At 51.5% G+C, this 25,015-nt stretch overlaps 1 protein-coding gene across 10 annotated transcripts; it reads right to left on the reverse strand.

Annotated features, from left to right (window-relative positions):
• Positions 1-8,369: 8,369 nt before the first annotated feature.
• On the reverse strand, positions 8,370-21,735 carry Sema6c (semaphorin 6C). Of its 10 annotated transcripts, none has more exons than XM_032897762.1 (20): positions 21,502-21,735; positions 19,559-19,606; positions 18,735-18,824; positions 17,755-17,923; positions 15,259-15,373; positions 14,904-14,967; positions 14,711-14,767; positions 14,312-14,413; positions 14,038-14,128; positions 13,718-13,837; positions 13,522-13,610; positions 13,039-13,256; positions 12,653-12,784; positions 12,240-12,392; positions 11,888-12,061; positions 11,505-11,651; positions 11,162-11,239; positions 11,024-11,079; positions 10,832-10,876; positions 8,370-10,165 (listed from the first exon to the last, which is right to left on the reverse strand). In XM_032897762.1, the coding sequence occupies exons 4-20, from the start codon at positions 17,867-17,869 to the stop codon at positions 9,135-9,137; spliced, it is 2,787 nt and encodes a 928-aa protein (XP_032753653.1). In that variant the 5' UTR covers positions 17,870-17,923; positions 18,735-18,824; positions 19,559-19,606; positions 21,502-21,735; the 3' UTR covers positions 8,370-9,134. The 10 variants fall into 10 exon arrangements, with proteins under 10 accessions (XP_032753653.1, XP_032753651.1, XP_032753660.1 ...); XM_032897760.1 differs by having other exon boundaries at positions 21,492-21,735; XM_032897769.1 differs by lacking the exon at positions 21,502-21,735 and adding an exon at positions 10,534-10,629 and having other exon boundaries at positions 19,559-20,557.
• Positions 21,736-25,015: the final 3,280 nt, after the last annotated feature.

Raw genomic sequence — 25,015 nt, forward strand, 5'->3', positions numbered from 1 at the left:
ATTCTTCTCAGTGTCACCTTGGTTTTCAAGTTGTCCGGCAGCTTTATGTATAGTAAACTTTCAGGAAAACAAAAGTTTCTTTTTTATTTAGGATAAACAGTTTGATTCTGATGCACAAGCTTCTGTGTATATGTGTGTGGATGAGCATCTCTGTATGTATACCTATATAGATCTATATTATATGTACAATTTTGTACTATCGTTTAAAATAAAGACATTTCTTAATAAAATGTCAGTGTTGTTAAATTCTTTACACTTTGGTGAAAAATGTTTCTACTGTCTGTTACACTGAGCCAGTCCAACTGGCTGCATGGTACATGTCTGCAAGTCCCAGGGCCCTAGCTCTTGCTGCTTCTTTTTTCTTCTATTTGGAGACAGGGTTTCTCTGTGCAGCCCTGGCTGTTCTGGAGCTCACTCTGTAGACCACGTTTGCCTTAAACTCAGAGACGCACCTGCGTCTTCAGGGACTAAAGGCATGCACTGCCGTGCCCATTCACTCAGTTTCTTTCATGTGTGGGGAGCACCACACTGAAGGGCTAGCGTAGTATGAAGAGGACTAAACAGTATTGCCACCATCTTGAGGCAATCAACTTGCCCTTTTGCTGCCCAGAGATCATTCCAGCTGGGTGTATTGACAGTGTGAACTCCCTGCACAGAGAGAGAGAGAGAGAGAGAGAGAGAGAGAGAGAGAGAGAGAGAGAGAGAGAGAGAGAGAGAGGGAGGGAGATTGAGCGAGCTGGGGGGAGGCATGAGGGTCTCACCTGATGTCTCTGGCTCCTTACCACCTATTGTAGGTAAGCAGCCTTAACACAGGTCTGTGGATAAAGGCTTTTCAGGTGCCACCCCTTTTAAGTAACCCCTCACTTAGGATCTGTAAGGCACACCAGTAAACTCCTTGGTTCCAGAGTGAACTCCTGCCTCAGTTTGCCATTGAGACCTTAGAAGGAATGTTTAACAATACCCCGCTAGAGGCAGCTCAGAGTTATAATCTCAGTACTCCTGTGAGGAGGTGGAACCAGGACAGTCCAGAAAGCCTGAGGGCCTCCTAGCCCGGCAAACGTGAAACCACACTTGAGCTCTGGTACACATACACCCGTACTCACATGCAAACACAAGCGCAATCATACAACATAAATACTTGTAATGAAAAAACTCAGGCTGGAGAGATCACTCAGTACTTAAGACCACATGCTGCTCCACAGAGGCTCAAGTGTGCTCCCAGAACCCATGTTAGGCAGTTCACAACTGCCTGTAATGCCAGCAGCAGGAGAGTCCTCTGGCCTGTAGGCACCTGCTCTCACATGCATATCAAATTAGTGAATCTTTTCAAAGATGTTTAACTCCTGATGGGGCTGACCATGGAGCTCAGTTGGTAAGAGTATTTTTCTACTGTGCACAATGCCCTGGGCTTGAGCCTCATGATGTCATAAAATGAGGCATGGTGGCACATGCCTATAAGCCCAGCATTCAAGGTGGAAGCAGGATAAACTCAAGGTCATCCTTGGTCATATGGGCTGTATATGACTTGGTCTCAAAAAGCAGGGAGGGGAGCTGAGGATATACATTTGCATAGCATATGTGAGACCTGGGCTCAATCCCAGCAGGGTTGAGAGTGGGGGTGGGGGATGACACTAAAGCCAAAACCATAAAGAACCTGCATTCAACAACTAGCTTCTTAGCTGGCACGGCAGCTTCTGCCTACAACCCAGCACTCCAAAGGCAGAAGCAGAAGGGGCTGAGGTCGACTCCTACATCTGCAGGCAAGCTCTCCAAGTCAGTAATTAGAAGACCAAACACTCCCACAAACTAGGCTTAGTGTTGGTAAATTTCTCTTTGGCAAATGTGTATGGCCTGCAAATACCGCACAATAACCTTGAGGTTACTGAGGCGTCACAGATATGATCACTTGGCCAAAGGGAAAAGTGGGAGCTTGAGGAGCCTTGAGAAACAAAGAACACAGTCTGTTGAATTAAAATCCTGGTGAGAGAAATCGCAAGGAGGATGGGGAGGTTGGATGGACTAGAGAGATAGGAGTTCTCTGCACTTGACCTTAGCCAGGAGACACAGAGCTGGACAGCTGTAATGAAAGCCACTAGACGATTGCTGTGCCTACAAACATTTTGTGGAAGGCGTCTAATAGATTCCTGAGTAAGTTAAGATCATGGGTAGTTCCTGAGCAAAAGCGTTGGGGCTAGTCAGTGCCTATAACCAGACCTAAAGTTTAAGAAAGTTATGAGAAACCCCGTGTGGTAGCACATGCTTTATTAATAAACCCAGCACTCAGGAGCCAGGGGCAGGTGGACTGCTGTGAGTTTGAGGCCAGTCTGGCTTATGTAGCAAGTTCCAGTCCAGCCACAGCTACAGAGAAGAGTACTACCTGTTCTTCCAGAGGACCCAAATTTGATTTCTGGCACCCACTTTGGTCAGTTTACAACGACCTGCAACTCCAGTTCCAGGGCATCTTCAAGTCTTTCCTGGCGCCTGTGCAAGTGCAGTGCACATCAGTGCATACAGATAGATACACACGGATTCAAATAAAATAAATCTGAATGAGATAAATAAAAAGATTAATTAATTAATTTATCTATTTATTTCTTGTATATGAGCACACTGTAGCTGTCTTCAGACACACCAGAAGAGGGCATCAGATCTCATTACAGATGGCTGTGAGCCACCATGTGGTTGCCGGGAATTGAACTCAGGACCTCTGGAAGAGCAGTCAGTGCTCTTAACCACTGAGCCATCTCTCCAGCCCCTGAATGAGTTTTTTAAAATATTTAATCTTGGTTTTGTTTTATGCGAATGGGTAAGTTTTGCTTTGCATGTGTGTCTGGGTTACACATGTATGTACATTCAGTACCCATGGAGACCAGAAAGTGTCAGATGCCATGGGACTGGAGTTACAGACCCATCTGGCCCTCTGGAAGAGCAGGCAGAGCTTGTGACTGCTGAGCAGTTTCACCAGCCTTTCTTTCTTTCTTTCTTTCTTTTTTTTTTTTTTTTTTTTGGTTCTTTTTTTCCGGAGCTGGGGACCGAACCCAGGGCCTTGCGCGTCCTAGGCAAGCGCTCTACCACTGAGCTAAATCCCCAGCCCCTTCACCAGCCTTTCTAAGGAAAGTTATAATGAAGAAAGGTGGTGTTGGAGAGAAGGCCCACCAGTACTGTGATGGTTGGTACTGTCAACTTGACAGGACATAGAATCACTTAAGACACAAGTTTCTGGGCATGCCTATGAGAGAGCTTCCGGATTGGGTTATTTGAGGTAGAAAGACCCACGCTGAATGTGGGTGGCATCATTCCATGGGCTAAGGTTCCAGACTGAATAAAAAGGCTTGGTGGCAAGTGCCTTTATTGGGTGAGCCAACTAGTTGGGCTGCGTTAGACATCTAAATGCATCTCAGATTGCATTTAAGAAACTAGAGGTGGGGCTTGAGAGATGGCTCAGCGTATTTACTGCTCTTGCAGAGGATCCCAGGTTTGATTCCTTGCACCTACATGATGGCCCATAACTATAGGTGAACTCCAACTGCAGGAGGTCTGGGATGGGACACCTTTTTCTGCCGTCTGTAGGAACCAGGTATACACATGGTACACAGATGTATGCAAGCAAAGCACTCATACACCTAAAATAAAAACAAACCTTTAAAATCAGAAGCTAGCCAGGGAGATTGCTCATCAGTTAAGAGCACTGGCTGTGCTTCCAGAGGACCCAGGTTCAATCCCAGCACCCACATGGCAGCTCATAACCACCTGTAACTCTAGTTCCAGGGGATCTGATGCCCTTTGCTGGTTTCTGTAGTCACCAGGCATTCATGTGGTACACAGACATACAAGTGCACAAAACACAATCACACATAAAAGCAAGTGACACTTTAAAAAAAATCAGGGGGTTGGGGATTTAGCTCAGTGGTAGAGCGCTTGCCTAGAAAGCGCAAGGCCCTGGGTTCGGTCCCCAGCTCCGAGAAAAAAGAAAAAGAAAAAGAAAAAAATTTTTAAAAAATCAGAAATGAACAAAACAGACAGTAAGTATATCAGTGTATAACTTCCCAGGCTCCCTCTCTTGAGGTCACCCTGGCTTCCATTAAATCCCTGACCAAGTCACTGCTCCTCTGAAGACAAATACTACCTCCAGCTTTCTCTCTCTCTCTCTCTCTCTCTCTCTCTCTCTCTCTCTCTCTCCCTCCCCTCCCTCCCTCTCTCTCTCTCTCTCTCTCTCTCACACACACACACACACACACACATGTCTCTCTCAACGTCTCACTATAGTCCAGTCTGTCCTCTAATTCGTGGCAATCCTACTGCCTCAGGCTCCTGAGTAGCTGGATCACATATCTATTCCACTAAATCTGGGTTTATGCATATAACCTGCTTTCTTTCTTTCTTTTCTTTCTCTCTCTCTTTCTTCCTTTCCTTCCTCCCTTTCTTCTTTCTTTCCTCCCTCTCTCTCTCCTTCCTTTCTTTCTTTGCTTTCTTTCCTTCTTTCTTTCTTTTTCCTTTTCTGAGATACGGCCTCTTGTTTCCCAGGCTAACCTCAAATTCAGTGTTCAGCATTATCTTGAACTTCTGATCCTCCTGGCTCTACTCACATCCCTCCTGCCACTGGGATTACAACTCTGTTAACCCGCTACTAGGGATTGACCTCAGAGCTTCAGGCTTGCTAGGCTAGCAGTGTGTGTGAGCTTTGTCCCACCTGTATAACCGTAAACGTAAGGAGTCAACAGCTCTAAAGGGTCATCTACCTGTCGAATGACAGTGACTCATAGCTGTGTGCTCCAAAGCTTGGGGTGACAGCATTAAGAAGCAGCAAACTTGAGTAATAAATAGTCCAAGCCCTTGTGACTTTGCCCCTAAAGAACCCAAGATGCTGAACAGCTTTTGAAGCTCTCTTGATTGTGGAACCTTTTGAGTCTCAAGTCCCCAAAGCCTTAGACACCTGATGGCTTCAGCCTGCTGAGGCCCTGCTTTCCCCATAATCTCTTAGGATGCTTCTGAGAAATTAGCTCGGAGATCCCCGAGGATGAGGCTCCTGTCATATCCTGCTTTTCCTTATAACAAAGAGGGCTGATATTGTGGTGTTAAAAACTACCCATCAGAAGAGGAAACTCGGGGTTGGGGATTTAGTTCAGTGGTAGAGCGTTTGCCTACCGATCGCAAGGCCCTGGGTTCCGGTCCCCAGCTCAAAAAAAAAAAAAAAAAAAAAGAAGAAGAAGAAGGGGTTGGGGATTTAGCTCAGTGGTAGAGTGCTTGCCTAGGGCGCAAAGGCCTGGGTTCGATCCCCAGCTCGGAAAAAAAGAACCAAAAAAAAAAAAAAAAAAAAAAAAAAAAAAAAGAAGAGGAAACACACACCTGTAATCCCAGCTCTTAGCAGATGAAGGCAGGAGAGTCAGAAGTTCAATGCCAGCCTGGGATGCACGCGACCCTGAAAAAAGCAGAAACAAAACTCTGCCAAGCAGATTTTTTAATTGTACTTAAAGGACATTTGTCTGTCTTTCCATTTTTAGCAATAATGTCTGCAACTAACCCTTAATTTATCATCCACTATTAAATCTGCCAGTAGAACGTTTTCATGAGTAATAAGGGATTGCCTCTTTGGTGGTGGCCTATGTTATTTTGGGCAAATAACCATGTCCTACAGAACACTTAATTGTGGGGCTTTTTCGAGATGGTGAGAGGAAGCTATGTTGTTCAGGCTTGCCTTGGATTCACAATGTTCCTGACTCAGACTCCGAGGAAGTGAGATAACCGTGGCCCACCACACACCTACCTAACCTGCTTGGTTTAAGCCTATGTATTTACATGCCTGACAAATCTGTTATCGTATTTTTTTTTTCCATTCCTTAGAAAATAAATTGAGACCCAGACATAGTGGTGCACACTTTTGATCCCAGCACTTGGGAAGTAGAGACAGGCAGATCTCGGAGTTGGAGGCCAGCCTTGTCTACAGAGTGGATTCCAGGGCAGCCAAAGCTACCGAGAAACATCATGTGTGTGGGGTGGGGTGGGGTGGGGAAGGGCGACTGCTTAGAGAGGTTTAGTGAAACTACAAAGGGTTTCAAAGGGTTGGGGATTTAGCTCAGTGGTAGAGCGCTTGCCTAGGAAGCGCAAGGCCCTGGGTTCGATCCCCAGCTCCGAAAAAAAGAACCAAAAAAAACAAAAAGGGTTTCAAGGAAGAGCCTAAGGACTTGTTCTTATTGCAACACAGTTGCTTTCACTTGCTCTGGGTTCCTCTTGATAAACACTGATAAGTAAATACAGCAGGACACTGAACTGTAAAGTGCTGCTACCCGCAAGAATCCTGGGATGAGAGCCGAGCTGTAGCTCCATGATGGCGTCTGTCTACACTGGGGCCCCGGGTTTGTTGGGGAGAAACTGTGTGTACTGAACAGATTTGCTTCATCATAGAGCGTACACCATAAATTCACACTGGGAAGCTCCTATCTGTCATCCCAGAACCTGTGAGTCTAAGGCTGCTGGAGGATCAGGTCAAAGATAGCATCTACTACGTATTGGAGGACAACCTTGTTTCAAAAAATGTTTGCTATTTACATTGTATTGGGTGCTGTTAAGTAACCTAGAGATGATTTAAAGTATAGCACAGGCTGGGCATGGGTCACATGGCATGGGCATGGGTCCTTTTATATGAGGGACTTGAATTTCCACAGGCTCTTTTTTTAGATGTGTTAACTGTCCTAGAATCAATCCCATATAGTCATTGGGGATAACTGTGCTTCTATTCTTTTTGCTGGGACTGGGTCTTCCTGTGCTACCCTGGCTGGCCTGGGACTTATGTATACCGGAGCTGTGCCTCTCGAGTGCTGTAGTCAGTTTAGTTCCTTACAAATCTGGTTTTATTTTGGGGCTGATTTTGAGTCTCATAGTTTAAGCCAATCTCAAACCTGCCATTTGCGTGACCTTTTCTCCGTCTTTGCCTTCGTTCTTTCCTGATACCATCTCACAGCATAGCCCAAGCTGCCCTTCAATCTGCAGACCTCTTGCCTCTTTCCAGGGTGCTGGAATTATAGGCAGGCACCACCACTCCCTGTCTGAAGGTGCTTGGATTAAGACTGAGTATTGTCAGTACATGCCGCAGTGCCTTCCACCAACAGAGCTGTATCCCAGGCCCTCTTTCATCTTCAGGATTTGTATGAGAGAGATTGGGGGAGGGGGTTGCTTGCAATGCCACACATGTGGAGGTGGGACGATAGTTTTAGAGAGTTCTCTTTCCACCATGAGCTTCTGGTAACTAGACTAGGCAGGCAAGCACTTCACCCACTGAACCATCTTGTCCCTCTTCTTCATCTTTTGAGAGAGACTAGCTATAGCACAGAATTCAAGTTCCTCCTGCTCCATGCACCCTTCACTAGCTATCATGCTTTGAAGAGATTAATTAGCCAGGTGACTTAAATCCCCTCTTCCTCGTACCTCAGCACTGTTTAGGATACTAACAACAGCCCATCTCACCTTAAGGTTCCCAAGGAGGAATAAACTGAACCTGGCAAAAAAAAAACGCCCCAAGTTAAGAGATGTTACATTCTGAAAGACCCTTGGCCAATTAGAATTAGCTTACGTTCACCTGAACTGCGTTAAGAGACATTTAGAGGGCTAAAAACCTTGAGGGGAAATCTCTACGTTGAATTTATAATGCAAAGAGAAAATGTGTCTAGTAAAAGCCGACACAAAAGTTGGTTTAGGTATACACACAGCCGAAACTAGTGAGACGGGAGGAACCACCATCTCAGGATTTCTTTCACAAGGCATTTGCACATTATAGTATTTGAGTCTTTCGACCCTATTATTTCAGATGGGAAAGGAAGCTTAAGGCAGTTACCATTCCAAAGGTAAAGATGAAGAGGTAAACCATACACTTGGAACTTTTGACCAAATAGTTCTCAGAACATTCAAGCAACCAGAGAACTGACAGCTTATTCAGCTGCAGGGCTTGGTCGGACCTCTAGGAGGCGCCAACGGGAAGTGGCCTGGAGGTGGAAAAGGGCGGATAGTGTTGACACGCGCCCGCCAAATTCCCTCAAATCCTCCAACGCAGCCAGCACCCACGAGAGGCTTTAAGTGGTCCTAGCGCCAGGGCGGTGGGTGGGACAAGCGTTCCGGGTCATCTTTCTTTTTGATACCCAGGATATTGTGCAGCTATCTGTAGCCAGAGTCTTGGAGCATCGCGAGGGACACACATGAGTCTCTCTAGCCCTGGGCTAGCAAGCAGCTGGAACTGCCCCTTAGGACAGAGAATCAACCGCTGGGGCAAACCCTCGCCTCTTAAAGGGCTCATCTTCTGCTGGCTTTTGTTTTGCTTTGCAGCCTACCGCACAAGCAGCCCAAATCCTTCTAAGCCAAGTTCTCTTTCTAGGACAAGATTTGCTGATGTGAAATTCAAATCACGCAGCAGCTTCGTTTTATTTCTCCAAAAGTTCCCTCTCCCACCCCATAGTGTAGGCCGTGGAAAGGTGCCTGACCTCTATCCAGATACGTGCTGAGCGCCTTCCCCAGCACCCCCAATCAGTACCCACTGCTCTCCTGGGCCCCGGCTCATCCTACACACACCAGGTCTTTGCTTGCCTCCTTCAGGAAACCTTTCCTGATTAACCCCGGTGGGACACCCGCCAAGCCAATTGCTCCGGAGAGACTTGGGGGCCGAGCTGAAGTGGAGGCAGACTTTCAGGAGCACAGGTACCCAGAGGGCCGGGCGGCCCCGCCCTCCTTCCCCTCCCGCACCGCGAGAAAGTCAGGCAGCGGCTGGGGGACACGGCTGTATTGGGAAGCGAGGGGTGGGGGCTCCTACACAGTAGGAGGAGGCACGTCCCGGCCCCAGGAGGCCCGAGGACTCTGTACACAGCGCGCGGCTCCAGCCCCGGCCGGCCCGCCCGGGGCCCAGTCCGCGGGAGTCCGGAGCGGCGAGTTAAGGCAGCGTGGCTGGAAGGGAGCGGGGAGTGGGAGTCGGCCAGGTCCCCTGAAATGCTGGCGCTCCGAGCGGCGAGCTCCTCGCCAAAGGACAGGGGGAAAGACAGTCAATAAATAAACCGAGGCGAGAGGGGACCCCGGGAGACTCTTGGAGTCCGGGAAGGCCAGCGGCCTCCGCAGGCCTAGGCCTCCAGCGCCTCGACGGGCGCAAGCAGCTTCTGTCAGAAGTTAAAATGGCCGCCGTGCGGGGCGGGCTGCGGCGGTGTGGCGAGGGGCGGTTTGGGCGACAGTGGAGACTTCACGTCCACCCTCTTCAGGGAGCGGCCGCGGTGGCCGTCGGGCCGGCCCAGGTACAGGAGGTGCCTCCCGGGCCCCCCGGAGTACCTGGACGGGCCTCCCGAGGGGACTCGCGTGAGCAGGCCCGGGGGCGCCCGGTGCGTGGGGAAGGGCAATCTTCGGCTGCCGCTGACGCCCAGGCGTGGAGCCGGGGCCGAAAGAGCAGGCCGCCCGCTCGGGGCCGCGCGCTTGCCGTCGGGCGGCACGTCGAGCCTCAGCGGCGGCACGCAATCACGAGGCATCGGGCTGGAGTCCACGAACAAGGCGGCGCCGGGCTCCGAGGCAGGCGGCCGGGAGGTGAACGGGGCGGAGGCGAGAGGTTCGCTGCCCTTCCTGGGCGGCTGCGGGCCGTGCAGGTAGCGCAGCAGTTCCTCCAGCGTGGTCACCTCCACCGCCTGCCCGGGGCAGCCAGGGGGCGGTGGCCTCACCAACACGCGCGGGGCGGGCCCGCCCGCCGCGCTGCAGCCCCGTGGGCGGCCTGGGCCCTCCGAAGCGTTGTTCCCGTTCTGGTTCCACTCCCAGGGACCCCCGGAGGCACGGAGGTGCTTCACCGGCAGCTCGGGCGTGGTCTCCGGGGTGGGCAGGCAGGCCAGCTCCGGTGGGGATCCGCCCTCGGGCGGAGGCAGGAAGGTAGTGTAGAGCTGGGGCGTTTGCGCCGCATCACCATCCTTGGGCGGAGGCGGGGGCTCAGGACCGCCACCGTGCAGCCTCGCCAGACTGCGAAGGGAGAGGGGGCGCGGCAGCCCCGGGGTCTCGATGTCCTTGCTCCGACGGCGGTTCGCGCGACGACAAGCACAGGACACCAAGAGGCCGGAGACTGAGGCGCCCAAAGCGAAGGCCGCCGCCACACAGGCCAGGAGGAGTGGGATGGGGATGGATCGGGAGGCTGAGGCTGGGGAAAGGTCCCTGCGCACGCCTGCCGACCGAGAAGGAGGGGGGAGGCTCAGCTTTAGGGTAGTTGGTGCACAGAATGGGCACAGGTGGGGCCAACAGCAAGTTTTCATGCTGCCTTTCAGCTTCATTCCACACAGTCTCAGGATCCCTAAACACACAGGCTAGAGCACTGGTCTGGGGTATCCCGATACCAGTTGTAGCCCCTGTAGCCATGCCAAGAACAACTGCCAAATTGCCCGTGCAGGACACTGGCTGGGATGTCCAGCTGTGGTGAAGGGAGGTTCCAAACAGGTGTTAGTGGGCATCAAACACCAATCAGTACCCGGCTTAGAACTCTGAGACTCAGCAGTTCCACGCTGCAATACTGTCCCTCCCAGGTGACCCCCTTACCCTGAGTGTGAGCTCCAAGAGTGGAAGACTGGGGCCCTGGGTGGGCATCACTGGGGGAACTGGGGGTCTCAGGGGAAGGGCCAGGACCCAGAAGCACTGGTAACAGAGACCAGGTCAGAGCCAGTGAGACATATGCTCTCCACCCATGATACCACCAAGAGTCCCCCACCCCCTTTGGAACCCAGGAGTCCGAATTCCAGTGTCGAATCTGACTGTTCATGGTGCTGGTCTGCTGATAGCCCAAACAGATCTGGTTGTGTGGGCTAAGGGAAAAGAACACTGAGGCCACAAGACTCACCATAGGCAGAATCTCCAGGGCCAGACTGACTCCCGGTCGCTCCATCTATGAGAGAGGGTGAGAGTGAGGGAATTGAGAGAGGTAGCTGGTACAGATGCTGAGAAAGACAAATGGCCAAGCCTGGGATATTGTCGGCAGCCATCACGGTCACATGCAACTTTGGCTGTGGCTGCAGCCATCCCTTGTCTTTACCTTGGCAGTCACCATGCTCCATGGATTCCTGGTTCCCAGTCAGATCCACATCAGTCCTAGAAGGAAAAGGGGGTGGCTCACTGTGGCTCTGCACTCTGCTGTACACTCTCCTCAGAGACCCAGGGGCTCCTCACTTACCCTCCAGGTCCCCTGATATTCACACAGCCTCGGAACCGATGCCATCCACAGTATGGGTCCAGAGAAGCCAGGCAGCTCCTAGGGGAGACTGAGTAGTGTGAAGCTGCTACCCCTACTGTTGCCCTCTGCTTACCCTGGCGCTGGAGAGGCTCACCACCCCCCACATTTCCATCCCATCCACCCCAATCTGCTTCAGGCCCTAGTGGCTGCCTACTTCAGACTACAAAAGGTGCCCCATCCTCTCCTCCATTTCCTTGTCACCACCAAGACTTGGGAGTTTTTCTGAGCTCCTACTAGCCCAGGAAGTGTCACCAAGCCACATCTGACCTTAGGCTCCTCTCACCTCTGACATGCTCCATGCCGGGCACAGCGGCTGAGAGAGAGGTAGACGATGCATCCAGGAAAGGCCACAAAAAGCCTGTGACCCTCAGTGTCCAGCTCCAGCCCTATGATCCGTCGAGCAGCTCGGGGTGACCGCTTCCCACTGCACCTAGTTTGATGCCATAAGCAATCAGAATGGGGACAGCAAGGCTGCCTGTCCCCAAAACAGTTGATGGGAAGAAAGAAATGATAGGGCACAAACCATGGAGCCACCCTACCCAACAGTGGAGCCTTCTCACCAAGTCCCTTTCTCCACTTCAAGCCTCTAATCCTGCCAGGCCAACACTGGAGTACCCAACCTATTCCCCCATCCCCATCACCCACCTGCCCCCACAAAGGACTTACCGGGCATGGCTGTAGGCATCAATCTCTTCCAATATGATAGGCTCGGGTCCCAGAGACTGTCCCCCTGGAGGTAGCACCTTCAGCACTGTCCCATCATTGGAGCCAAGAAACAGGACTGTAGTATTTCTGTGGGGGCCAGCCATACCATCCACAGCTACCTGGGTCAGTAGAGCCCTAGAGCGGTAGGCTTCAGGTGAGGACATGTCTAGTAAAGCTTGAGCACTTCCAGCAGCACCAGATGCCTTGCTTCCCATTCTCTTACTGCTTCACAGGTCCTCTCCCCCAGTGTGATTCGCCTCGTGGGCCACACAGAGAAAGAAGGGAGTGACCGAGGGCAGGAGGCAGTGAGTACCTGCTAGTCAGAGTGAGGAGAGGTTGATGGGTGGCAGGTGGCACAGCGGGATCCAGCAGTGGGTGTGCCTTGATGAAGAGCAGGACATCGTCAGGCAGGTCTTGAGAGGAGGAGAATAAGGCAGCTGCACCCACACCTGCACAGGACCCTGGCCTGGTGGGCACATGGGGAGGGGCAGCCTTAGGGCAGAGAACTGATGGTAAGCTCTGTGCCCCCAACCCCATGCCCTCAAACATGGCTGGTTACCTTTTCTCCCCTGCAAGCAGACTCACTTGCACCGTTTCTTCCCTCCCCTGTTGTAGCTCCTTAGTCCAGCCCAGGCCTGTCCTTGCACCACAATGACCTCCTTACAACCCAACATTAAGAGTAGCAATTGCTTCTGCCCCAAAAGCCACTCCATACTGGGTACCTACCTGGGTGAGGGGACTTTGTCCTCAGACACAGGAGTCCAGGCCCCATCCAGACTCCTCTGCTCCTTGAACTTGCCCTCAAAGCCACGCTCAATGTCATCTAGGTAGAAGGCGCAGACTGCAGACCCAGGAATGCTGAGGGAGCCAGAAAAGATGCAAGGTAGATGTTGACAGGGACTGCACAGCTCCTGCCAGGTAAGAAGTGACAGCCGCCCTGTGTGCACCACGTTAGCGGCAGAGACCATGGGAGGGCAGCCTCGGGAGGAAGGCTGGCCGGCCAGGACAGCAAAGTGGCCCTGCTTGGAGCTCCTCCTCAGTAAGCATTAAGAGGGAGTTTGGATACTGGGGAAAGGGGTGGCACTAGGTCACATAATCCACCTGGTACCAACCTATTGGTCTGAGTAGTGAAGACCCCAAAAAGGGCAGAGCGCCCATGCAGGTTCACGGGCCCAGTTAAGGACTGTAAGACATCAAAATAGAAGGTAGAGTCCCCGGGGACGGAGCAGTTGAGCCTCAGCTTAAGGAAGGATGTCCAGTGGCGATCCAAGGCCCGCGGCGAGCCACCCATGTCACGTTTACACACCCGGGCCACCCGGGAAAACTGCACCTGGAGGAGATGGTGAGAGCCCCAGGTCAGCTGGTTGAGATGCACAGTGTGACTTAGGAGCTCCAAGAGACAGATATCAGGGTCACAGCAGAGAACAGAAATGATATAGCAGGCCCTTCTGGGTCAAGGTAAGAGCTGGAGATGCAGCGTCGTGTGGGGAAGAGTCAAGATTCCAAGGAATTTGTTTTCAAAATTAGGGCCAAGAACTTTCCTCAGGACTCAGAAGAACTGTCCAGCAATCCATCCCTGGTACCCAGCTCCTTACCCTCCCCAGGCGGGCGTCCTCCACAGAGACTTCTCGGAAGAAGAAGTAGACATGGTCTCCATGCTCCAAAGCATAGACAAAGTGTGGCTCTGAGGTAGGAAGACAGGGAAGGGCATCTATACCTGCTCAGAGACTCATGCCCCACACATTCTAGTGTATCCTCTCCAGGCACAGTCTAGCTCCCAGGATGACTGACCTCGAAGCCACTTGGAGTCATACTTTGCAGAACGGAGTGGGGGCTGAGATCCAAGGCTTCTGTAAACCACAGCATCACTGGCCTGGAAATCTGCTGCTGTGGCTGAGTACAAACTACCCTCTGGAGAGACGAGGGAGTGGGGTCACAGAAAGCTCAGGATCTGCAGCTTGTCTCCTACTGGCCTACCCGTCTATCTACCTAGGCATGGTCCCAGCCCCTATCTCAACCCTCCACCCAGGGACATGGGGGAGAGGCCAGGGTGGGAGAGGAACTCCCTCCAGCCCCTCACATGCCTGCCTCTCGAATGCCCAGGTGCACACCTGCAGAGATGGCCACAGTGGACTGGGTGGCATCAAAGGGGCAGCGAGCTTGCCCACTCAGCTCCTCACCCTCCTGTTGCAGAGATGTTATCTGGGGACAGAGGAAGCAGAGTCCTGGAGGTTTTAGAGTCTGGCCCTACAGCGCACAGGCACCCACCTCCTCCTCCAGCCCCTCTCACTCTAGTATCCCACGCCTGCCCATCCCCAGATGCCCAGCCCTTCCCATCAAACTGAAAGCTTATTGGATTCCCCTCCCAGTCCTCTTCCTCAGTACCCCATAGCTGCGACACACAGGGCTGAAGGAATTTGTTCCACAGGCAAGGAGTGTCTGCGAGTCCCAGGGAACAAGAACACGGATGTAGTTGTAGCATTCGTCCTAGAGAACCCAAAATTGTAGGTCAGTGACAGGCCGGGAACTGAAGTCAGGGTCACAGGAAGCAGTGAGAGCAGTGTGGCTAAGTCTCAGGCTGTCGGCTGTCGCTTAGCTTGCAGCAAGCTCCCTGGTCTCTCTGAACCTCCCTTTCCTTTTTCCTGGGACATGTAAAGGGAACTGAAAAGGGTGAATTCTCTTCCCTTTGTCTGCACTAGGGTGGAAGGGAGTGAGAAGTAGTCCTGGCAGCCTACTACCTGAAGGCAGCCCTCGCCTCCCCTCCAACTCTATTCCACTCCTCACCGTCAGCTTTCCCCGGACAGCACAATTCTCCATGTCTTGGCTCCGCCATGTCAGAAACTGCAGGAAGAAGAGAGGTCATGTGGCAACCTGGACCCCTCCTCACATTATGACTCCTTCTCAGCCCCCAGAACCCCCGTTACACCTTTCCCAGCTTTGGCTCCCTGCCTGCACCTCCTCGCATACAGCCCCTCACCTTGTTGGGCACCAGCCCCTCCCCTTCTTCTTGGGCTTGAAGATCGAAGGAGAAAACGTGATCCCTGAAGGGTAGGTAAGGAGGGGTCAGAGCTGAGCAGAGGCACCCTGCCTGAGCTCCTTAGCCCCTCCTTACCCATGTTCACCAGCTCAGGGCCAAGCCACATAAAGTCCTGCGCCCTAGCCTCCCCCTTACTCCACGCCTTGGCATTTGTTCTCTGGGTCCAAGCATGTCCATGTCCCATGGCTTGTGCACCTGCATGTGTCCCCTGCAAGATGCTGCAGTGGCCATGCAGGTCCCATGTCTGCCCAGGAGCATGCATGTCTGCCCCAAAACGGTGCCTCGGCCATTTTACCGGGCAGCCACAAGCAAGGTCCGGTTCAAGGTCAGGAATCTCTGAAAGTCCAGCCCAAGTTCCGCAGCCACAGCATCGTCCTCCAGGCCCCGGAACCAGGATGACGGAGAGGTACCTGGAGGTGCAGCGGTGTACTGAGGATGGCAGCTGAGACAACACACTTCCTACCAGATGGAGCCCAGCCACAGAGAGGCCCAAAATCTACTACTAAAAACAGTACCAGTAGCTAGGCATAATGGTACACACCAGCACTGGGAAAGGCTGAGGCAGGAGGACTGCTGAGAGTTTAAGGCCAGTCTTGGTTACATAGCAAGTAAAGGCAAGATGCTATCTCAAATTAGAAAGAAGGAAAGAAAGAGAGAAAGAAAGGAAGAAAGAAAGAAAGAACGGACGGACATTGAAGTGGCTCTGAGGTTAGAAATACTTGTACTTGCAGCCAAGCCTGATTATGAAGTTCACACAGAGGAAGCAGAGAGCCAATTCCCAAGTTATCTTTTGGTCTCCACTCATATACCATGGCATGTGCACTCCCCCCAAATAAAAACTGTTAAACAAACAGAGCACCACCAACAGCGTTTAATTTTGATCAGGTACTATGTGAGTCATTTGAATGATTTTCCTTTCTTAATATATTATCCTTATGGGTCACCTTGGCCCCATTTCAAGGCTTAGTGCCCTGAGGGGTTTATAGGATTACCACGAAGGCAGCAGGGTCTGTCTGACTCCAGAGTTGGGCTAAGTCCCTTCTTAGGACCACCTGTGTTTTAGAAAGTTCCTTTCAAGGGACTGGTGATGGCTTAGTGGTTGAGAGCATGTACTACTCTTCCAGAGGTTCAGAGTTCGATTCCCAGCACCCACATCAGGTGACACACAGCCACCTCTAGCTCCAACTCCAGGCAGCCCCACCTCCTCTGGACTCCTTGAGATTAAAACATTCCATTTTGCAGGCCAGCTCCATAAGCAGGAAGGTAAATAACTAAAAAACATCTTAAAGAACTCCCTGAAACTGACCAATAGGCCCCTTTCCTACCAGAGTTAACAATAAAAGCTGAGAGTCCCCCTCAGAGGAAGCTGAGCTGAAAAGAAGACTCTTGTAGGGGAAAAAACAAACAAACAAATGAAAACGCAGAAACCAGCCCAGTTGTCTGGAGGAGACCAGTTGAGGCTCCCGGAAAGCACTGTCCGCTAGGTGCCCTGCCTGCAGGCTGTGCAGTGCTCCCAGTTCCCAGCTGTGTAAGCTATTGTCCAAGCTGGAGTGGGCTTCGGTGATGCAGCTTTGAGTCATTTCTGCTCCTGTAAGTAACCCCTCACCCACATTCCTGTAAGAATCCCCACCAGTTAAAGTATTTGGTTCACCAAGTTGGACTTTGGTGGTGTCCATACCTCCCTATCTTGGTCAGTAGACCTGTTTTGTCTCCCCAGGAAAGGTTTCGTCAGTACAGCTCCTACATACATGTACTCATACATAATTAATGCATCTGCTTCTCCTACCCCTCTTGGATTCCTCCTCAAGACTTTTCAACACTTCACCATTGTGACCAACTCTATTATCCACCTTATCTGGGCATAAAAGCTTCAGGTATTGGTTTATGGGGAAACCCAGGGTTCACAGATGATGTAACAGAGAGTGCTGAGAACTGCATCAGATACAGCGTTTGCTAGTCTTATCTGTCCCCCAACAGTTACTCCTAGTAGCCCAACCAAAATGAATCTAAATCCAACATCTATGACACAGGCCCAAACAGATGAGGACTTTTCTCTGAAAGAGTGGGTTTATGGTTTCTGTCATGGTGAGACCTAGGCTTTCTGGTGGGCAGAGAAGTAAGGGTTTCAGGAACCACTGGGTTGTAGCTAAGAATAACACACAAACATAAAGTGCTTAATTTGGGCCAGACAGTGTTCTCAGGACTGTGCCTAATTTATGTTACATCTGTCACCTCACTTAATCTCTGAGTGACAACATGAGGTACAACACTATGATTATTATCTTCCTTTTACTGCTGTGGAAACTGAGGCTAAGAAAGGTTAGATAACATTAACCAAGGTCACACAGCTAGTGAGCAGCTGAGCGGGGGTTCAGACCTGTTATGGTTTGGTCCGGCATTCCTCATGTTTGTCTGCTGAGACAGGGTCTTGCTATGTAATCCCAACTGGCCTGGAACTCACTACAGAGCTCAAGATCTCCTCAGACTTGTAGCAATCTTCCTCCCTCAGACTCCCAAGTGCTGGGACAGTGAGCATGCACCATCATGTTCAGCTAGAGGTCACATTTTTAGCCGCCTAGCAACACTACCTCTGAGTGAGGAAACAAAGCCCAGGGATGAGAAAAGTGTGGTTCCAGCTCATTCCACCTGTTTGTTCCCCTCTGCTTGGCCATTCTCTTAGCGTCCTTAAAACTGAAAACATCTGGACTCCTGACTCCTTGCCTCCTCCGACATAGGGGTCTCATTCTCTACTTGCATCCCCCCAAGAGGGTAAAGTGGGTGGGGCACTCACCTTGTAGGTCAGAGGTCAACAGAGGGATGGGGTCCTGGGGAAAGGCAGTCTGGGCTTGGGGGAGTGACAGCAGCAACAGCAGCAGCAAGGGCATGGAGTGGGGGGCACGGGGCATCCTGTGCGGGGCAGCTCAAGCCCCAGGGAGTACCCCCTCACCCATATGCTGGCCCTGAAGTGGGGAGACAGAAAAGTGGGGGAAGGGACTAAGTTCTTTCTACCCTTGTTGCAGGCAGACTCCTCCCCAGGTCTATCCCCAGAAGACCCTGTGGGGTGGGGCAAAGAGCCATCTCTGCCTCACTCCCAGCCAGCTGTCACTGTCACTCAAGGCCCTTCCCTCTCCAACTGGCCCAAACTGGTTGGGTGCTGCCTGCTGGTATGACCCCCAGGTAAGGACAGAACAAATCCTCCACCCTCCCAGCCTTTCCAACTCTCTCCTGCCTAGGGCTGGGACATTCAGTAGGTGATACCTCCTGCCCCCCTGCACTAACCCCTTCTCCGCTATAATTAGACACTGAAGCCTTAACATTATAAATAGTGACTCCTTGGCACTAGGAGGAGGAAGAGGGCACCAAGTCTGCTCGCTCCTCCCTTCACAGACCCCCACAGCACCCTGGGAGTCATGTAGGCACTGCGCCCAGGCAAAAGCAGCTGGGCAGCAGTCATGGTCCTGTCTAAGGCTGAGAAAGAACAGAAGGAGAGGAACAAACAGCCTGGGGTCACTGACCCAGCCTAAGCTCATACTTCAGGGCCATTCCCATTGCTGAGGAAGAAGCTGGGCAGGGAGGGAATATGGTGTGCATGGAGGGGCTGTCTTAGCCAAAAATGAATCTGCATCAAAGCCAGATCAGAGGCTAAATTTAGCTCTGGCTGCAGCTGTCTCCTCGACCACTGGGCCCCCTCCCATCCTGGAGCCCCCTGTTGCCTCCCTGGCTCCTAAGAACCAATGCATGTTCTCAATGTGGGGAGAAGAGCAGACCCACCCCCTATGCTGAACGAAGGATAGAAAGGACGGGTGAGAAGAAATGGCTGAACGTGCCCCGCTTTCCCCTTCTTCCCTCATCAGGCTGCCTCTGAAATTGAAATATAAATAATTCAATGACAGGCAATTGTAGCCCAAAGTCCAAGAAAAGATGGATATGGTGAAAGGAACTGTGAGACAGGTCTCCTTCCCACCCAGCAGCCTCCCGGTCAGCTGACCCTGACTAGACCCACTGTGGGAGGTGCATACCAGCCTCCTGCCTTCCCTGGAAATCGAAGTGAGGGGCTGAAGAGGCTCCATTAATCAGGGCAGGGAGCTAGGAGTCCTTTCTTTTGTGACAGATCACAACAAGCCTCAGTTGTCCATTCCAAGTCTTCTAAAGAAGAAACTCTGGGCTTACAGGGCAAGCCCCCTCCATCTCTCCAATAATTTCACTCCTGAAGCCAGGACCCAAGTGTCCACCCAAGCCCAATGTAGCGTCACTGGTGGGGAGGTTGACGTCAGGTGGGCCCCAAGAGAGCTGGAGGAAGGGGCAGGGTAGAAACACCTAATGATGACCCCCCCTTCCCCAGAGGCAGAGCACTTAGCTACCTAAGGACCCCTCCCTTGAAAGGGAGTCTTCCTCCCTCCCCCAACCCATGTTTCCGGATGCTGATACTCCCAGAAGAGAAAGGACACAGCTTGTCTCCGATGCTCTCCTACTTGCCCTCAAGTTGCCCCGGGCAACTGCTATCTTCACCCTGGAAACAACTTTGGTCTCTGGCAAGTGGAGAAAAGAGCCAGACCCTCTTCCTGACCCCAGTCGGAGCCTGCCTCTTTCCTTACCTGGGGTGGTGGGTCCTGTGGGGATGAAGAGGGATAGGGCCCTCTGATCTAAGGGAGGAAGGGACAAAAGAAGAAGGGAAAAGACTAAATCACATCTCCCTTACTACATCCTTTAAAAGTAAATGTGCAAATTCTGGGAAAAGCTGTTGAAGCCAGTGTCGGGGAGATGCTATTGGGGGAGTGCATTTTGTTTGGTTACAAAATGAGGGCGGCTTTGCACCGGAAGATAAGAGGGTAGCTTTTGGCCTTTAGCCAGAAACTCCTGGAACTGCAGGACTAGCCTTGGGGAAAGGGCTGTCTGGGAGTTGTGGGGACCGATGACCACTCCCGAGTTAAAACCTTCAGACTCCACCAGCCTTCCTGCAAAAGCTCCCTAGCTAGGGACAATAGAGGCTAATTTGCATCTAATTTGCATGCTCTTCATTTCCAAGCTAAATGCTCTGATAGCAAGTACCCTCATCCCCTTATTTCCTCAGAGAGCAAACAGTGCTTCCCTACTACCTAATCTCCCACACTAAGGACCCCCACACGCTCACTTTCAGCTGGGTTAGTCCAGCCTCTAAAAACACTTGGTTGGCCTTTTCCTTGGCCCACTAGACTCGAGTATGATACATCTTTAAGAGGGCTTCCCATAGCTGTTTGGGGGAGCAACATCTGGGTGGCTCCCATCCAATCCCTGGCCTGGGGACAGGCATGCTGTGACCTGGAGAAATCCCAAGGAGAGACCTGGCCATTCTTTCTCCTTTTAGGTCCTCCCCTTGATAGAAAGATGAAACAGCCAGCCCCTTCTTTTCTCTTAGCCAGACAGCTACCACTGGGGAGTGGCCGAGGTCATAGCTGGTGTCTAGAGGAGCAGGGTAAGGAATAGGGAGGCAGGCCGGGGACAATAGCAGGAAGCCATAGACATGGTTGCCCACCCCTGCCCACCTTCCTCAGGAGGCTCAGGGGGTGCACCGAGCCTCTAAATCCTTTTACCCTATCCTTCGATCTCCGTCCCAGGCTTTGTACTTACCCTCCCTCCCACCCACCCCCAACGTGGATAAACCAGGTGTCTGGAGCTTCGCATGAGCTTAGCGTGAGATGGGCCTGGGGCCAGGGGCTCGACGTGTCTCCCCCTCACTGGATCCGGGGCTCCGAGGAGGGGCGGGTAGCAGCGTCTGGGCCGGGACCGGGTCCCAGAGCCACGTTAGCGGGAGGAGGGGCTGGAGGGGCCTGCAGGCGCAGATCAAGTGGGAAGGAGATCTGGGTTTGGGGGACGGAGGTGGGTCTCCCAGACTAGGGAAACAGGGCTAGAGGCTGGAATAGCCGAGGGCGGGCCTTAGGCCCGCGCAGAGCGGGTAAGTGAGCTATGATGCTGTCGCCAGGGCCGCTCTCCTCCGTGGGTGACCAGTCTAACAAAGCCCCGGGCGGAATGAGGTGAAGCGTGGAGGTGGGCTCGGTGAACCATGCTCCTCCCTGGCTCCGGTCCTGGACTCTTTGCCCAAGCCGACCCCTCCCCCTAGGAGTGTTCAGACTCCAGCCTGCACAAGGACAGGGAAGCAACCCCTACACCAAAGTCCAGAATGACTTGTCCCCGTTCTAATCCCCGTAGGGGCGTCGAGGTCTACTTCTCCACAGGTTTTCGAGACTCAGTTTCCCGAGGGAGAGGCAAGGTGCTGGGGCTTGCCACCCTCTGCATTGTGCGCGCTTCAAAAAAAAAAAAAAATCCCCTTCCATGACCCCCAATCTTGCGGGACACGACAACGACCATGTCAGAAAAGAAGCCTACACCCTGCGCCCATCAGTGCAGCTGTGCTCGGCCACGGTTCTCTTCTCCACGCACCCTAACTCTGCCAGGCACAAGACGCGCTGGACCCACTCGGGTTCCTGTGACACACAGAAGCTTGACACCCTCTTGCGACGCTCCTGTCCCTCCCTGCAGCTACATCCCTACCCCAAGGTACTTGCTCCGAGATCCGGGTCAGCAAGGTCCAGGGAGCAGCAGGCGGCCCCTAGCTCGGGCAGAGTTCGCAATCCGTGGTTGGGGCTCTGGCAAGACGCGACCAGCGTCCTGTCTGAATCGTGCTTAGATTTAGGCTCCAAGGCGCTGTCGGGTTACGAGAGTCTTGGGTCTGAGTAGAAGCCCCTATTCCCGCCGCAGATCGGCGGAGGAAAACAATGCGACCGCCCGGGGCTCTGGGCTCGGCCCCAGCCGCCCCGCCCGCCTCCCAGCCCGGCCCGCCTCCGGCCAGCCTCTTCGTCCTGCTGCCCAATGGGATACTAAGCGGCGGGATAGGCACCGCCTTCTCGGCACCTCTCCACCAATAATACTACAGAAAGGCGGGGCGCCGAGCGCACGGTCCACCCAGAGCTAAACCGACAGGGTGAGCTGGAGACCAGAGTCAGGCACTAGATAGACTCACGGACAGTCGCTGAGACGAGGACATAAGCTATATGCACACAGACAGGCTAGTAGAGAAGAGGTCCCGGACAGAAGTGTCACAAACATGAAGGAAGACAACCCGAAAAGAGAGACAGGAAACCAGGGGCCCTCGGCTGGGTAGGGCTGTCAGAGTCTGCGCGATCCTCCCTCACTTCCATCAGCGACTTAGGCGACCCTTCTCTCTAGGGAGTCTCCCGCCTTGTCCCTCTGCATTCTCCTTCCTAGGCTTCTGCCTTCGTCTCTTTGCATCCCCGTGTGCTATCTCTGGTTCATGTTCATCCTGACCTCAATAAGAAGGCCTGCTTGGTTTAGGAGGCCTGAGAAACGAAAAGTATCCTCCGTCTTATCTTGTGTCCGTCATCTCCTCCCCACCGACCTCTACAGTCTGAACAGGTCAGCCCTGAGCCACCATGCCAGGAGCTAAGAACTCTGAAAGCTAGACGCTGGCTGTCAGGAGACAGATGGTTGACAAAAGAGGGCAAGTAGGAGGGCTAAAGCTCAAAGCCAGGTGGAGACCAAGACGAATTGATTCAGAGAAATACAGAGACATCAAAGGGAGAGTGAACAGCTACCCTGACCACATAGATGCGAGATTGGTGTGTCCCACTTCCTCAAAAGGCTCTTGAATGTCCCTCCAAATGGCAAAACTGCTTCTTGTCCCCAAAGCTAAGGGACCCAAGTAAAGGGCCTTTCATTTAGGGAATGTCAATGAAGAGGAAGAAGAAGGCTATTTCAGACAATACTGCTTAGCTTCCACCTTGGTGTTGCCTGCTAAGATTTTTCCTTGCGTGGGGCTGAGACAAAGGATATTTTCAAAATTCCCTGGAATGTAGGTGGCCTGGGAGACATTGACATTCTAAGAAAGTGTTGTCTGAGTGGGCACTTGTACCCACAGCTTGGCCTCTGGATTAGAGGAAAAAAGTGTTGAGTTACCAATTTCTGCACCAACCTTCACTGAATGGGGGGCGGGGTCTGAATAGAATAAATACAACGGCCAAACAAACTGTGCCCTGCTATAAGATTCACTCACAGACGTGGACAGTGAGAGACAAGACAGACCCCTAGACTTAAGGTAAGAGGAAGCAATGAGATAACCAGAGTGAGAGAGGAATAGTACCTACACATGATTAACTGCCGAGGGGATCCTGGAGCCAAAGTGATTTAGCAGGCAGTAAAATTAGGAACAGACCAGCAAAAAAAAAAAAAAAAAAAAAAAGCTTAATGCGTAAAAGCACTTGTTTCAAAAACCTATGGGCCTGGCTGGAGAGATGGCTCAGCGGTTAAGAGCACCCTACTGCTCTTCCAGAGGTCCTGAGTTCGATTCCCAGCAACCACATGGTGGCTCACAACCATCTGTAAAGATATCCGATGCCCTCTTCTGGTGTATCTGAAGACAGCTACAGTGTACTTATATATAATAAATGAATAAATCTTAAAAAAAAAAAAAAAACCTATGGGCCTAAGATCAATACCCAGAAACCACGGTGGAAGGATAGAACCGACTCTGACCTCCACACACACCGTGGGATTTACACACACCTCACACACATAAGCTAGTAAATACAAAATAACAATTAAGGGCAGGCATTGTGGCTTATGCCTTTAATCCCAGCACTTGGTAGGCTGAGGCAGCCGTTCTCTGAGTTTTAGGCCAGTCTGGTCTACATTTAAGAGCACCAGGACAGTCAGGGCTACACAGAGAAACCCTGTCTTGAGAGACAGTGATACAGAAAGAATGTTCTAAAGGTTGTAAAGAAGATTTAGGAGAAAGATACATAACATGTAGAGGGTTCAATGTTTCCTAGCTTCTAGCATGGGTCTTGGATATTCATTCAAATATGAACTTACTGGATACATTAGTATATATGGATTAAAACATAATTCCTTAAAGTTTTAAGAAAGATCAAACTTTAATGCAATTCATATTAATCACCTCAAGCACAATTTACTGTGGCTTGTGGCTTGTGATCCCACATTTACAAATAGGACTTTCATGATTGGAAAGATGGCTCAGTGGGTAAAGGCATCTACAACCAAGATTTGCAAACTGAGTTCAATCCCTGAGATCCACCGAGTGAAAGAATTCGTTCCCTCAGGTTGAGCTCTGACTGACACAAATGTGTGACGTCTCACACACACACACACACACACACACACACACACACACACACACACACACTTTTTGAGTGCAGGAAGAGTTGAGACAGGGTTCCTCTGTATAGAGATCTGACTGTCCTAGAACTTATTCTGTTATCACATAACATTTTAAAAAGTCTAATTACAAAAAATTTTAAAAGCAGTACCAAAAGCTGGTGTTAAACTCAGAAATCCTCCTGCCTCTGCTTCCAGAGTGCTGGGATTAAAAGCCAGTGTCCAGATATGATAAAACATTTTACAAGAAAGATAATAGGCACCATGGTTGGGGGGGAGGGTCTGGCTCAGTTGGTAGGGTGCGTGCACAAAGCCCTGGGTTCAATCTTCAATACCTGTAACCCAGGGGTTGGTGTCGGCCTATACTGTATCCCAGCAGTTATTAATAGAGGCAGGAAGATCAGAGGCTCAGGATTATCTCCTACTATCTATTGAGTTAATTAACAACAACAACAAACCCAAGACCTACAGTTTATTAAGGATTAAAGAGCAGTGCCGGGGTGGACAGATAGCTAAGTGCTTGTTCTTTCAGAGGACCCAGGTTCAGGTCCCCTGGCACCCATATGGTGGTTCAGAACCGTCCATAACACCAGTTGCAGGGGATTCAGCACCTTCTTCTGATCTCTTTGGGCACCAGATATACATGCAGGCAAAACACCTTTACACAGAGAGTGTGGTCCCTTGAATCCCAACATTGGAAAGCAGAGGCAGGAGGATCTCTGTGAGTTTGAGACCAGCCTAGTCTTCATGAGGTCTAGGATTACAAGGATTATGTGGCGAGGTGATGAAGCCCAACTCAAAATAAGTGAATAAGGCTCAACAAATCAGAATAAAAACACACACATAACATTTAAAAAATCTAAATAAACTTCAAAAAGTTTTCA

Source organism: Rattus rattus, chromosome 3 (genome assembly GCF_011064425.1).
Source record: "Rattus rattus isolate New Zealand chromosome 3, Rrattus_CSIRO_v1, whole genome shotgun sequence".
NCBI lineage: Eukaryota > Metazoa > Chordata > Mammalia > Rodentia > Muridae > Rattus > Rattus rattus.

Bases quoted from the DNA above. Each gene is read 5' to 3' on its own strand.
- Sema6c (XM_032897769.1), bottom strand. From the start codon at position 17,869: ATGCCCCGTGCCCCCCACTCCATGCCCTTGCTGCTGCTGTTGCTGCTG. The intron at 14,414-14,710 runs GTGAGGAGTGGA...TGGGTTCTCTAG, and splicing joins CTGTCCGGGGAAAGCTGACG to GACGAATGCTACAACTACAT. The intron at 10,877-11,023 runs GTAAAGACAAGG...CCTCTCTCATAG, and splicing joins GGAGCATGGTGACTGCCAAG to ATGGAGCGACCGGGAGTCAG.